At 34.2% G+C, this 16,016-nt stretch overlaps 1 protein-coding gene across 4 annotated transcripts in view; it reads right to left on the bottom strand.

Moving 5' to 3' along the window:
* Positions 1–5,257: 5,257 nt before the first annotated feature.
* The window catches only part of numb (NUMB endocytic adaptor protein), a 41,797-nt gene continuing 31,038 nt past the window's right edge, over positions 5,258–16,016 (bottom strand). For 3 of the 4 annotated variants that reach the window (XM_069042750.1, XM_069042751.1, XM_069042749.1), the window contains exons 2-3: positions 7,617–7,850; positions 5,258–7,566 (exon numbers count right to left, since the gene is read on the bottom strand). In XM_069042750.1, coding sequence (XP_068898851.1) covers positions 6,361–7,566; positions 7,617–7,823 — 1,413 coding nt within the window. In that variant the 5' untranslated portion in view covers positions 7,824–7,850 and the 3' untranslated portion in view covers positions 5,258–6,360. Of the gene's footprint in view, positions 7,567–7,616; positions 7,851–10,019; positions 10,044–16,016 lie in introns of those variants that run through there. The other variant, XM_069042752.1, reaches the window with a different exon arrangement.

The raw sequence follows: 16,016 nt of genomic DNA, 5'->3' as shown, positions 1-16,016 counted from the left end.
ATCATATTAACAGCGATGATGAGGAGAGGTTTTATCAATAAATAAGGTTGTAAATGGTAAAAATATAACAAGAAAATGTGAATCGACAATACTCAAAACACGTTTTCGCAAAGAAATTTTGAAAGCAAAAAAAAACCATCGTATTAAAATTGTGTCGAAAGTTAAAGAATAATATGAGGAAGTAAAGTAGCTTGCTTTAATTTACATTTACCGAATCATTGTTAATTGGTACATGCGATACGATTTGTCATATGTCAGCAACAACATTTCGTTTTTCAAACTCTCCAAGTGTGAAATAATCCCAGGAATAACTCTTAAAATTGTGGAATTTTATAGCATCGAATGCGGTTAAGCTTTATGTTCGGCACTAGGTGAAAAAGTTTCCAACTTAAATTTTATATAACGTCGGTGAGAATGTCGTACCTTTTTGAACAATTTAGCTTCCCCTCGACGACAACACACCGAACAAAATGTGACACTTTGCGGCTTCAAATGAGAACTCGTTCAAGTAATAACTGCATTCAAGCGCAAGCTAACGTAATGAGTATTTCAGTCTGCGGCTAAAACAAGAAATACAAGTGAGGGCCGCAGTTATTTAAAATGCTGCACCACTACACATTTAAAATGCAGAATTTTGTGGTCTCTTGTAAAATGCAACTTTATGTTTAAAAAATGTTTAATTATTGTAATTTAAATAAACACAAGTGCCAATTAACTTGCGTTTGCGACCGTCTTTGGCTAAGTCTTTCGATATTATTTACATTTAATTTGCTTAAAGAGACTCCCTTTGAAATGTGCAATTAGAATTTTAAATGTTTCAACATGGACGACATAATTTATTCTTAAAGGTTATTTGAGAAACTTACGGACGAACAAGAAATCCAATTCGCATATGGGAACAACTCAGTAATTGATGTACAACTGCATTGTTTAACCACCATTGCACCTATACGAAAGTGGTGGATGCGCCGGGTTGAGACAACCGATGCATTTATTATTTAAATACACATCATCTATTTATTGATCATTCTATAAAATATTATAGGTAACTTATAAACTAAAAATGCGTTCGTCTTTATATTTATGATATCATAAATTTTTAGTATCTGTATTAATTTTATTTCTTGTGAAGATACCATAAATACCATTCTATCTAAACTGTGCGGAGGTGTATATTTAATGGTCATCAAAATTTGTTTTCACAGTCTACATTAACCTAAAAATAGTTTATATTTGCTCCAAATTTAATATAAGCTCCCCTATTCAACACTGAAGGGTGTCCGCGTGAAAAGTGACTTATCTCTGGTATCTGGTATCTTCAAAGCAACAAATTTTAACTTTTAGGATATCAGTTAGGAAGTGGAAGGACGTAACTTAATAAAATTATCAATCTACTACTGCGCCTCCAGTCGCCCCGCCCCGGCTTCAAAATTTTAAATAACACAATGTAACAAGTAGTTATAGATTGCAAAATTTTTAAGATCGATAATGAAAATGAAATCGGTCTCGTTAGAGCAATGAAAATAAATTAATAAAGTACTCACAGCAACGATTATCTCAAAACATTTTCTTTTCTAACCTGTTACTTTTTTTTTACATGGGCTGACTAAGAAGGATGTTCTCCTTTATTACCGGTTATAAAAAACGGAAAATATCATTTTGACGCATGTTGTTTATTTCAGGTATTTCAAGCAATAAACACTAAACTTATCCAGCTAAAATTTTTCATGGAATTCAAATACCGGGTGTTATGGAAGTCCACGTAATAAATTTAATCACTGATTTTTTTTTATTTATAATTTTTTCCGCCAATTTTTCGAAAGAGTTAAAATTAAATATAATTTGAACCCTAAAATTCATACATAATTAAAATACTCGAATGAAAAGCAGTAAAAACTGTTGGTATTAGAAACAGCTGTCGTTTTTTTTTTTGCATTTTTACTCACTCTTCGCTTCAATTGATGATTATCCCATGAGCGAAGGGTCGAATTAGGGGTTAGAAAAATGTAAAAAAATATTCGATTAAAAAAAATCAATAGGTAGGTATGCAAAAGTTTATTTCAAAGAATTCTACTGGTAATTAAATTTATTACGTGGATTTCCGTAACACCCGGTACCTACACATAATCCAAATATACCTACATTTTTCGTTTTGTTCCTGTGTTAGTGTTCCTACTCACTACTAAGTACTAGGTACAAAAAATTAATTGTGATAGTCAAAAAATTCAAAGGCAAATTTATTTATACAGGGTGGTCCCGATATAACCTGCCAAAAAAATTCTGGGTGATTAGAAGGATCTAACAAGTCCAAAAAACCCCCCTTCGTTAGGTCCAAAATAATGGGGATAAATTAACCCCTATCCACACCCATTCGACGCTGCTGACCACAAAAATACGTACCTACTCAGGAATTAATTGTTGGTGTTTGTAAGGATGACAGTATCTAAGCAACATAGGTACCTGTATCGTTTATGACAAATCTCAAATCTGACAAACTAAATCAAATTAATGACATTTATTGAAAACGCTGTAGGTACACTGCGTGCGTTAATTCACCAGCTTATTTAGGTACAAAAGCTGATTTTGTAGACTGAGATGAATGAGTAATAAATAAAGTGGTGTTCCTCAATGTGTAAATAAATGTAGAGGTAGTGTGTGCAAAATTGTGGAAGATCTGTGTAATAAGAGTATCGTCTTAATTGTGGTTAAATAGCCAAAATAATGTATTGAATAAATTTATTTACACTTTACATATTCGTACTTTCAACTCTAACTGAGAATATCTACTAACTAATGAAAGGTAAACTAGACTAGAAACATTATTTTATAATAAATGTTCTGTGTGCCTTCCGTTGGCATTTAAGCACATTTGAGTACGCTGGTACCAATTTTCATAAACAGAATTCAGCATTTCTGGATTTTTACGAATCCGGTTCGCGGCGTCTGTTACGCGTTTCTGGAGTTGGCTTTTTGTATTTATTTCAACTTCGTATACCAAATCTTTCGTGTGGCCCCAAAAATTAAAATCCAGAGGGGTTAAATGGAGGATCGGGGACGCCATCGTATTGGAATTAGTCAGAACCAACCTCACATAAATGCAGATGTAGCTCCACAAAAGTACAACGAGACGGAAGGACTCCTTCAGGAAAACGCTCGCCGTATGGTCGCCTTGCCGGTCTTGAATTACCACGTGTTTCGCCATAGAGTAAATGCAAATCGGCGTATTCTTGTTTCGTGAATTTCATAACTTTTTGAAGGATTCGCAAATTTAAAATTAAACTTGACAAATGTCGTAGGTGTTGCAGGTACCGTTGCTAAAGAAATCGCAGCCAAGTAACCAGAATTACCTTTTTAAAACCGATTAACTCATCAGCGTACAGCAAATTTTGACCAAATTTTCAATTATTTTTATCTCGAAAACGAAAAGACTTTTACTAGAAACTTTTTTTGTGTATGAGTTCTACTCATCGTCACCTAATACTGGATTTCTTCTGGCAGGTTATATCGGGACCACCCTGTATATATCTATACTTTTTTTATTCATGTAACATTCATGCAAGATATTTCAATATTACAACAAAAAACAAAAGTTGTCATTCTCCTATTCGGAACATTGGCTGATATTAATAAAGAGATAGCATTTGCTTTTGCTAGCAATTTTTCCAGCCTTTGCTCGCATATGCTATGCTTTTGTTTATGTGTGCTAGCAAAGGGTAGAAAAATTGCTAGTAAAAGCAAATGCTACCTCTTTATTAATATGAGCCAACGTCTCTGTTTTTTACTTTTATTCTTTATTGAAAACCAGTTTTTTAGTATGAACAATTTTTATTATTCTCTAATTTTTGCTTTCCAGATGTTTTGGATGAAATTTTCAACTTTTCGTAACTATTAAGAACAATTATTATTTTGTCTTATCTAAAAATTCTGATGGGGTGAAAATGAAGGTTTTCATAAAGTCACTAGAAACTATAGTTTCTTGACTTTAGGTTTTCACAAAGCCAGTAGATACATATAAAGTACCGACACGGGTGACAGCTTCGGATGACAGCACCACTAACGATTAGAATTCCGCTCGAGGCGCTACGATCGCGAATTTGTCACATTGACGCTCGAAACTTAAAAAGTTCATTTGAAAATTATTCAGCAATAATGCCGTCTTGTTGTGCCCTTAATTGCCGAAGCTTTTCTGGAGTAAGCTTTTGCCGTTTGCCTATATCGGATAAGAGCCGATATAAGGCTTGGATTCTAAATACTGGACGAAGAAAATTGTCTGAAAACGTTCGACTTTGCGAAGTTAGTGCATTCATATATTTAAATTTCGTACATACATACATAGTTTAATAAATTTCGTCTATTTAGAAACATTTTACACCTGATCAGTTTGAAGGGAGATCTGACAAAAAGGTGCTGAGATGCAATGCGATTCCAACATATGTATTTTTTTAATATGTGAATCTGTCTTTTTCAATCATCGTTCCGTTTTGCAACAAAAAGACATTAAAATACTCCGTGAAAATCAAAGGCAAAATTTAAAAATAGCTTAAGTAGCGACATCTGTTGACGGACCCATCGCTACTGGTGCTGTCAGTGTCACTAAATGTCACCCGTGTCGGTACTTTATATGTATCTACTGGCTTTGGGTTTTCAATACAAATGACGCCATCTCGACATCCTTACTTTAACTACAAATGTATGGACATCTTGGCTTTGTCTTGAAGTGCAGGGTGTATCAATGTAAGTAATGATATAGAAAATCTCTTCTATCGTCATATTTGGGTAAGTAAAAATTGTAAATAGTTAAATCAACTAAATTAAATTAAAATCAAAAACTTTGTTGCAGAGAACTTCTCGGTGTGGACGCCACCTGCAAACCTCAGGACAAAATATCATTTGTCGTGGTACAAGTTGAAACTTGAAGAAAAGTAAACTGTTCTCGCACGATCGGAAGCATGATTTTGCGTTTTTGTATCACAACCAAGTGAATATTTCTAGAGCTGCCAATTAAGTAACTGCCCCGAACCTCCATCAATTACTTGGAACAGAAATAAATCTTTCAAGGAAAATTTACTTCAACGGTCTTTTAGTTCCAACTTCCCTTTAACTTTAATAAATTATCTTTGGAAGTTTCCTCAATATTTACTGCCTTCGGTAATCCCAGCAATTTATTACTCCTTTTTATTCTTCTTTCAACATAAAAGCTTAATCAAGTGATACGTACCAAAAACGTCATTTTCACGTGCAAATCATAAAAAAGATGTAACAGATAATACTTATTTATTACTATATTACAGAAAGAAACATAATTAAGATTTTGTATAATACAAGTGTATATAATAAGTACATGTGCCATATAATTAGAGCTGCGTTATCAAAAAAAAAATAGTAATAAATACAGTAAATAGCATCGCTGCAACATTTACAAACATAAAATAAAATGAAATAAATCGTTATCACCTATTGTTCTAATAATACAGTTTATGAATTAATTCGATCCTAACCCGCTGCTGCACATTATGATAGTAATATTTATATTACACTATAAGACTATTAAACAAAAATCAACAATAAAGTTAATTTCATTCTTTGCGTTTAGTAACAACAAAACCATGATCCAAATCGATTGGATATGTTAAGTTAACAGTTTGATGACTCGAGGTTTTCAATTCTGTCCAATAGTTGCTTGTTTTGTCAAAACTAAAAGTGGACGGAAAATTCTAAACCCACTCACTATTGCATTTTTCTTCATGAACTCATAAAATTAATGGTGGTATTGGAATGTACCTGACAAACATCAAAGTTCATTTCTCTCAGCCTTGTTAATGATATATCCTTAATGATTAGTCTATTAGCAGTATCATCTATGGAAAGACTATCTTATTAAGTACTTTTACAGATATTTTTGTGCATTAGCTTTATAACTGGCAGGTGAGTGTTACAGTTTTATAAACAACGATTTTTTCCTAAAGCACTCCTAACAGTTTGATGTAAATAATAAAACAGATACTGAGGTAAACCAAAGTAAAAGTTAATGAGCACAGAATTTCGTTACTTAAATCATTTCCACGTGACAAATCTAAATCAGATCTTTACAGTTTTTAACATTCTCTCAACATTATTTACAGGATTGCACAGTCAGTCCTGGCAACATTTAGACAACAACAGACCTAAATGTCAATAGCTGCAAATTTTTGCAAGCTTCAACAACTTATTGGAATGAATCACAAGTTAATTATTAAGTTTAAAACTTTGGACGTTACACAAACATACAAAAATTTGATAGGTTTGGCATAACACCCAATGTAGAAAAATATTTGAGGAAACCATCAACAATAACAATAAATAAGACAGCGTAGAAGGAAACTATAGTTGAATTTGAAACGGTTGCGGCGCATTAGTCGATGAAAGAAACGGATTAGTGCTGTTTGTAGTTTTAGCTGCGATGTCGGCCCATTCTGCATCGAACGGATCTGTTGTTCTTTGAAAAGCCCCAGACGAATCCAAGGACATCGCCCTCGAATGGACACCCAGACCAGGTCCCCTTCTCGGCGACGATCCGTCCATTTTCCCAAGAACCGGTGAAGTGGAATTGACGATCTGACCTAACCATTGATCTGGTTTGGGCAAGTTGCTGGCATTTGAACTAATACTGTTGGTGAGCGATCGATTCGTGGGATTCTGACTTTGACTTAAGCTCGGGCTGAAACTCAAACTGACCGGTGTTACGGTGGACGTGACAGGCGCGGGAGTTGACGTGATCGACTGGTTGAACGTGTTGTTAATCGTTGTTACGTTCAAATTCAACGTATTTTGATTGATTGATGTCTGATTATTGAAGTTAAAATCATCTGATCCGCTGTGAGTTAATTGACTCAGACCTTGTGACAATTGCTGGCAGAGAGCTGTGACGGAATCACCTGGTGATATCTCGGGAATCGGCGACACTTGCGGCTTCGAGTTTGTGGGTGATGTTGGCGATTTGTACGCGTTCAAACGCGCCGTGTTGCTGGGAAGTTCGTTAACGCGAAGCGACATCTGTCTCTTGAAGGGCGAGTTTTGCCCTAGCGTACTGAAACCGCGACAGCTTCCTTGTCTCTGCAACATGCTCGGCGTGGCGTGGGGCCTTTCAATGGCGAACGGGTTCACCGGAGGGGCCTTGGGAGGCCCTCCCACGTCGACGCCTCTTTCGAGCCGCTCCGTCAACCCTTGCTGTCTGAACGATCCGCTTCTTGTAAACGTCGAATTTTTCGCATCGAACATCATCGTGACTCCGCATTCTTTGTCCCGCCGTTGTTTCCTCTCCAAGCAAACTGCGAAAGCGCAACCCACTGCGTGAGACAGACGTTCGCCGGACTCGCGAAGAGCCAAAAATCCGTGGCACATCCACCGTCTTGTGGTGCCATCTCTGCAGATGTAGCTGAAGCCTCTCTCGTGGTTTCGGTCGGGGGCGCAAAACGAGACTTTTTCGATGGTTTGATCCACGATTAAACCTTTGGTTTCGTCTTCCACCACCCGGAGGCCGTCCCCGCTGACGTGGAGAATGGCCCGGACAGGTCTTCGTCGAGAGCCCTGATTTTAAACAGCGTTATTCGAGTGTGACATGTTCTCGATAAACTTACCCTTAACACTTTAAGGGCCTCTTCGCAAACTTGCATTCCCCGAGATTCGAAAACTTCCACACAGCCTAAATATTTTACGGAAAATGTACAAGTTCCGGACCTAACTGCCGACTCGTCGGCTTGCCATTGGTGAGGTTTTGAACTTTCAGGAACACGGTCCTTTCGTCGACGAAAGGAATCCCTGAAGGACCTTCGTAACCTGTCCATCTTGCGAGGAGAACGCAAACTTCGCCTCTGCAACAACAACAAAATCAGTAATCACAATTTCTTTTATTTACAACGTTAAAAATGTATGTTATATAAGCACATTACAAACATGATGGCCAATTTCGTTTGCAAATATTGTACGAGCAAACAAGTAAGGCTGAACGTCACAGAATTTATTTTTGTCTGTGATGTTTTAGTGTACTCATTCACTCTGTAGATATGTTGGCATGGATTGATTATTCAAATATTCAACCTTTCGCAGCTAATAATTTCCCACTAAATAAAATTGAGAACGAATTCAATAAAGGGAACGACAAAATGATGTTATCGCGCCAGAACAATCGATATAGTTTTTCAATACATGTAATTGTTTGTGCTGAGAGTGTCACGCCTTTGTCTTAGTTAGATGAAAGAAAAGCGATCAATATGACTTCGCTTTTACGTTATCTTCTTTCATTAAAGTTAAGTGAACAATTATGTTCACTATTAATAATATCACCCATCATCTGCTCTGTGAAATACCACTTTACAATTCTATCAATTTAATCCACATTTCGCAACCGACTCAACTGAAAACTGATAATAATTACTCGGTAATAATTAAATCCAAGAAGTACGTGTCCCGTACATGTTACAAAATAATAATACCTCCACTGAAATTATTTCATTTATTACGTAATCAGAAATTAAATATAGGCTGCGTACCACTTATGTTTAATAAACAAATCTAATAAAAATTAATACATACTCGAATATGTAATCAAGTAAGTTCACATTTAAAATCCACCTCAACGTCTTCGTTGTTGTCCCTTATGCTCCAACTAATGTCTCTTAAAACCATTACAACTGCTCTTAATTTATTATTTTAACTTTTTAAATTTAATATGTTCTATTGGTACATCAAGTAAAGTGAATAAGAATATTCGTTTCTGAGATACTGATTGATTATTAATTCCATATTTGTTAAAGAAACTAAAATCAGACTTTTTCTTTTATTTGTGCCACTCATTACCTCACCACTCATCATCGTTCCGGGAGTTTCACCAAGTCGCTTCTTTCATTTTGGTCATAAACAGTAACCACTAGATTTGGCAAAGAGGGAGATCATTCCAATATTTTTAAAATAGCCTCATGGACAGCAGCTATGGAAATCCAGATCCTTGTAGATATCTTTTATCGTTGATAGTATCACATCAAATCATAACCCATTGTGTCGATTTTGTTCTTTGGATCACAGTACCGAATCCAAGTTTCATTCGCCCTAACAAATCTTCCATGAAACGAATCCGGATCTCGGATAATTGAACATAAAGATCGATTATTGAATGAACTTCTGACTTGGTATTAATGTTTTCGGTACCCACCGGACCTACAGGAAAACCACAATGGTTCGCCATACATTTCACTGTGACTCGCCTCCTTTCACGTAGAATCATCTCGTAGAGCAAATCAGTGCAATCTTGTTTCAGAAGAAGAAGTCTAGTACCTGCTTCTCCGCAAAGCATTTTACACAGAGGTACAGATTCGCCTGTTTCTTTCCTATCCTCGTACTATAAGTTATCTTTAGGAAGGAATTTTGTTACTGTTTTATTCTTTGTAAAAAATGAAAAAATTCCACTGACCACATAATTTATCAAACACAAAAAGCAGTGGTACCAATTACATTTCAAATATGTCACTGCTAAGAAATTTCCATTCTATGATAATAATTGTGTTATTAAGATTAAAAGTGGTACTTTTTTTGACGGGCAATTTGTTTGCATAGCGAGGAGAAGCGTAGCATAACCGAGCTACTACAATAAATGCAAGTAACCTCTTTTAAGACGGTTGGACAAAAAAAAAAAAGTTTTTCATTTATGAGATAACGCCTTCCAAGTCAAAGACAACAAATGATGAACTACTCTGACATATTGTATTCTCATTTACATTATTTATTTTTAACATATGATTGATGAACAGACAAGTTTTATTAAGATATTCATAATAGAAAAAAGGAAATGTATTTTTAATATGTATTACCAAACACCTAACTTAATCAATAAAAACCTTAAAACCTTTATAGAGATAAGTCAAACAACTGCTTTTTGGTGTTCTGACTTACATATCAGGCATATCACACACATTTTCATTTAACATTCACAAAGATTTTTATAAATCCGTTCGAATCTTATATGTAATTAGTAAAAAATATCATACCTGAGACAAATATTTTATCCGATTTGTCTAGCTTTAAATCACAGCACCAAAACTTTGCCACAAAGCATTTACCACTCTTTGTTCAATAATAAGCATTTAAAGAAACAATGTCATGTTTACTAATACGCGAATACCTATGCATTAAATATGTGTCTGTACTTGGTTCACCGAAACATTCTTTCTTCAAACATAACGGATAGGTATGTAATTTTTTAACAATGTTCATTCATAATTTAAATAGGGACAACATTTGTTGTCTTGTTCCATTATTATTTGAAGAACCGAATTTCGATAACCTACATTTTTAACTGTTAAAAATAAAAAGCTATTTATATTTTCATTGTACATATTTTATTAGTGTACCACTGCCAACAGTTCGCTGGTACAAAGTGGTAACAAAAGTTTCGTCGGCTCATTCTTATTTAATGTTAACTTTCTTTTACTCGTTCTTCTCCATTAAAAAGCAATTCTTTAGAAATATGATGCAATCAGTGGAAAATTATTTAAATACATATCTACGTATATTTTTTCTCAACAATTCAAGAATTACCGGTTCGCTAATTAATGAACACGCGCCATAGCATATAAAGATGTATTAATATTCAACATGAAAAAAGCACTGTTCGATTCCAAGGCTGTTGGTACATCGCAACCGTTAGAATTAACATGCGAGTCCAACACCCAAGACAAGAAATCAAAATGTAATGCATCTGTACCTATTAACAAATGAAAAAATATGCACTGTTGTATCCTTGAAAAAAAATAAAAAGTAACCTGAAAACCTTGTGCGTTTTTCACATTGCAATTATTATTATTTCAAGCTGCATTACAAAATTACATAGTAGACGTACTATAATAGCTATATGCACATTTATGTGAATACATATCTCTTATTCACATGGTCACTCTAAATTACTGCAAAGGGTGTATGATTGGTTGTCTATAGTCGGGGGTAAGATTTTGAAAATTTCAATTAATAGAAGTCATAAATCAATTAAATGCATGGGTGATCTTTTACAATGGTAGTTCAAGCAAGGTCTCCTTGCTATTTTATTTCTTGCAAACATGCATGTCATTTAAGGTCAAACGTCGCATCCGCAAATTCGTTAACCAGTTAGCAAATTGCAAGGGGTCGTGAAAAAAAATGAAATCAGTTTCACGGAATTTATGATTCACCGACGAATAAAACCATACATATGCAGGAGGTAAATGACTACTTTTTGATTTCACCTTTAACCGAATGAATCACGTTATTGAAATTTTCGAAAAATAATGACAAACTTAAAAATGATTCATTATTGATTTAAAAAGTTATAATTGTAAGGTAAATATATGGCATACATTAGAATCGTTTAGTAATTTCGCACTTTTGAGTAGAATTACACAACTTTAAAAAACATCCGAGTTGCACAATTTTGTCTGTCTACCACCTTCGGATTAGTTTAATTGTTGGCACGAATTCAGGAAAAATCTTCACAAAAATCCTTTATATTGCACGTTACAGCTTCTATAATCCTTATTGCTTAATTATTCACAAATTGACGTTCTTCTCAGTAAATGAGTAAAAATACGAATGGACTTTGTCTCTGATTTAAAATGTTATAAACGCCAGACGTCACTTAAACAAAGTGAAATTGTTAGTTAGTAACAACAACCGGAAGTAACGAAATTATTAAACCATACTATATCAGATTCAATTTCACATTACGTAAGCAGTATGAATAGACAAGAAGAAACGTGATCGTCCTCCAGCTACAAAAAATTGGTATCGACACACGATTATCCAAAGAATTTGAATGTATAAGATGTCAATCTAAGCACTCACACAAATTACTGGGGCTTGGATAATAAGCTGTGGAATTTAAGAAAGAACGAATGAGGTCAACATTCTGAACCGTATCAAGAAACCAACTGAAAATTGAAACAAGAGACAGAACTAAAGTTTCAAAAGAGCAATCAGGAAAAACTGAAGTAATATTTTTTCAGATACAAATAGGAACATAAATAGCAAGAAGGTCAAGATGAGCTTACGTAAACTCGATCAAGCAAATAAGTATATCACAACATTAAAAAACGAATAAAACTGTTACATAAATTACGGTGAGTTTGCCGGTTAAACACTACCATCAGCAAAATTGTTTTTATGATCCCAACAGCGCCGTCTCATCCACAAATGACAATTATTGGACAATAAAGATGTGGTCTCGCTGCAATCAAGATACTAGTTAGCAAAAAAAAAACCTTAGTTTGCCCCCTGCATTACGCTTGTGACGCAATTTGCGCTTTCATTGCTTCGCAACCTTGATACAAAGGCTTCAGATCACTTTGCAAACTGTAAAAACACAAATCAAGCAATTCTTGCTGGAGGAAAATTTGCAAACAACAATTCAAATACAAATGTAAATCCGTGGTGTGTGTTCATGATCACTGGTTCTTATTTGGCTTCTCCGCTTCTACTCTAGGGCATTCTGCACGAAAACATATTAATAAAACATCACATTATCATGAGTTGAACGGTATCTTCATGGTACCTTAATACCGATATTAACCTGACGGTATATCTTAATCACATAGATACGTCAAGCTGTTGAGACATTTTATAATAAATCTGCTAGACTTGTAACTTAATTAGTTGACACTGTCACTGTTGCAATCTCAAAACAAATATGTCCCAACAATTAATATTTCCAATAGCAATCGCGCGATTCGAGTTTACCAAGGATCAAATTCCACCCCCAGTTATCGATTTTATAAACTGCAGTCTCCATTTTTCAAGATCTTGGCGAGCACGAGTTCAATCAATAGTGCCACATCGGTGCTAAATCCATGGCGCAAAATTGCAAGATAGGTAGCAGAGAACATATATTTTAAGAAACGTCACCTAAATACAAGGCTTAACATTGTTCCATTAGCTGATGCAACATTCAATTCCCTTAAACAGTTTTACAAACGAAAATATTTCATTATTGCATTCTCTGTTGATTAAATTAATTAGTGCCAGAAGGATGGCAATGTCGACAAAATCCACAATAACATTAACAATTTTCGCCACTTATTGATTTTATGATTGTGTATTTTATTCACGTCAAACTAACAGATGGCGGCACTTACGAGTAAATATAGGTGAATTAAGTAAACGAAAAAACAAAAATTACAGCAGCGTGGGTGTTTTTACAACATCCAAAGTGGCTAGATAATGGCTAAATAAGCGTGAACGTGTAGGGTTATTTATTATAATTGTTATTCACGCAATTAACGATTTTTTACTTTGTTCTTTTCTTTCCCGCAGGGAAGGAAGGCGATGAACTCTTTTCAGACGAGTAAAAAAACAAGTGACCCCGTACAAAGTGTCACCCTGACGATTAATTCATATAACAGTGCGATCATCAGAGAACAAAGCTTACGGAAATTTATTTCAATCGATTTAGTTGCATTACGCAAACAAATAAAATTCTCACCATCCAGAACTCCAGAAAGCAAACGTCATTTAAAGAAAGTTAATTTATCGATTTAGTTGGACAGGGGGTGTCCTATGTTCAGGATAAAACCATTCAAGGGATCAAGGTCAATGCGTTTTCAATTCAAAAAACGACGAGGGTTGTTCATGTGAATGTGGGTTTGGGTTCTTGAATAATTAAAACATGCTGAAAAGGATAACTCAATAGGATTTATAATGACGTCCTCTGGGCTGAATCGGAAATGAATTCGTGCTCGTTTTCCACATTCATTATTTCATTTCTGCTCAAGTGAAAGACGATCGTTCTTGAAAAGTTTTATTCATAATTTTCGTTTAATTGCGTAGAACGGTGATTCTAACTTGAAGTATATTTCAAAATGTAAATTATACGATCTACATAGAATTCAAACCGAACGGAGCAAATGAGATCATAAATTATGGTCGTACCTGAAATTAACAGGTACATATTCAATAATTCTGACGCAGTTGCAGTCACAGTTAATTAAACCAATTTTTCACCTCCAACACAACTTCGGATCATGGAACTTAAATAACAATGTGAAGATTATCAAACACCTCAAATTTCAATAATCGTAAATTATGTATTCATAACTTTAACGGATCAGTTTAAAAATTAAAGATATATGTACTAACCGATTTCTACATTATAGTTGATAATAAAATTAAACACAGCAAAAAAAGTTTATCAAAAATAAATAACATACCTAATGCAATAGTGCAAATTTATATGTATATTATAACCTAACTATAAGGGGTTTATAATTTTATTTCGGTTTTCGCGGCGCGAAATAATAAAATGTGCACATTAGCCGTTATTGTCCGACTCGAGGGACCAAAATGTTGGGATTTGATGGACTGTTTTCGATTAATAAATAGGTTGTATTGGATTTTTAGTTCTAATCTTTACTATTGGAAAGTTGTGAAGAATTTGGCGTGTCCGGATGACTAGCTCAACAATCGGTTCAACTACCAGGACACAAATGTTTATAATATTACAAAATACGCAAACCTTTGCGTTGAAAGTAGACAATCTATATTTAGTTTCTTGTAAATTATGCTAGTCCTGTCTGGCACCTGCTGCAAGTCGACCCAAAGTGCAGGAGTTGGAATAATATTGTAATCAATGCGGAGTTCAATAGATGTAATGTAACAGGGGATAATTCGAAAAACAATGCATCCAATTTAATTCATAGGAATTTTTTGGTTAGTATAGGCAACAGTATCTGATCTAGTGTGGTCTCTACAGAAAAAGACGCAAATGTTTGAAACGGCAACAGGATAGCGTTGAAATCGCATCTTCTTGTTAAATGTGTGTCTAAACAAAACTAGAGATGTCCTGCTCCCAAAAATACATATATTTTTATGTGCTGCACAAGCTATCTGCTGTTCACGAATGCAACACACGCAGAAAAGTTAAATCATTCCCAGGAAAAATGATAAATTTACATAAAATATAAGCATCCATTTCTGATACCAAACAGGTTCTAACAGAAGCTCAGTACGTCTTGATAACAGCCCATATCTGTATTTTCATTTATAAACATGGCATACCTAGCACAGCAGAATTCTTCAACAACTACATACATACATACATACTTAATTCCATTTGCACTAAATGTAGTTATGTGGAAAGAAAACTAAAATAAAATCTACAGCCTAAACAGTAGTCAATATAAATTTTAAAATCCATTGAACCCTTGATTCATTGTATGAGTTTAATACATAATATTTTCTGCTACAAATTTCTTATCACTTTAAAAATACAAAAAATGAGTGTCTAACCTGTTCCGATTCTTTTTTGATTACATTGTAGAGAAAAATTATCCATATGTCCTACCAAATAAGCATTAATTTTGAATAAGTAAATAATCTTAACTGATGATAAAACATAAAAATGTGATATGTACATAATAATAATTATTTTTTTTTTACCTTGAACGGCAATAAGTTGTTGAGGGCAACTGCACTCCAACCGAGCAAAACTGAAGAAATTTTCATTAAAATAATGACTCAACATTTTACGATAACAACAAATTCATAATATGTAATAATATACGTGTAAGTATTTTAGTAATTGAATAACAGTTTTTCTAGTGCAGAATAGTATTATAATCCGCTAAAGTACCTACTGTAATTAAATGTATTTAATTTTAAAACTGGCAAATGCTTTATCTCTTTAGTAACCTAAATAGAATTATACAAATAATATATTAAATGGGCTATTGATTTACCACTTTTAATCACCGTCTTGGGGCATCTGATTTTAAAATTAACCTAAAACAAATTAGCAAACAAAATGTAATTTCATTTAGATTTTATCGTATCGCCCATCGCCTATTTTGACCTACACTGCAAAACTGATGATTAATTATTATGATTAAAAGATATATCTAATTTATTATCGTATTGTCTAGAGTTAAAATTATGATCCAAATCGAAATTTTCCTATAAATCAGTTTTTAACCTTCGGATTCTTCTTCATTAATGCATTTGTATCGTAAATGTATGTGTCATATTAA

This window comes from Tenebrio molitor, chromosome 3 (assembly GCF_963966145.1).
Source record: "Tenebrio molitor chromosome 3, icTenMoli1.1, whole genome shotgun sequence".
Taxonomy (NCBI): domain Eukaryota; kingdom Metazoa; phylum Arthropoda; class Insecta; order Coleoptera; family Tenebrionidae; genus Tenebrio; species Tenebrio molitor.
Note: the sequence above shows the minus strand (reverse complement) of the source record. Positions and strands in the feature narration are given on the sequence as shown.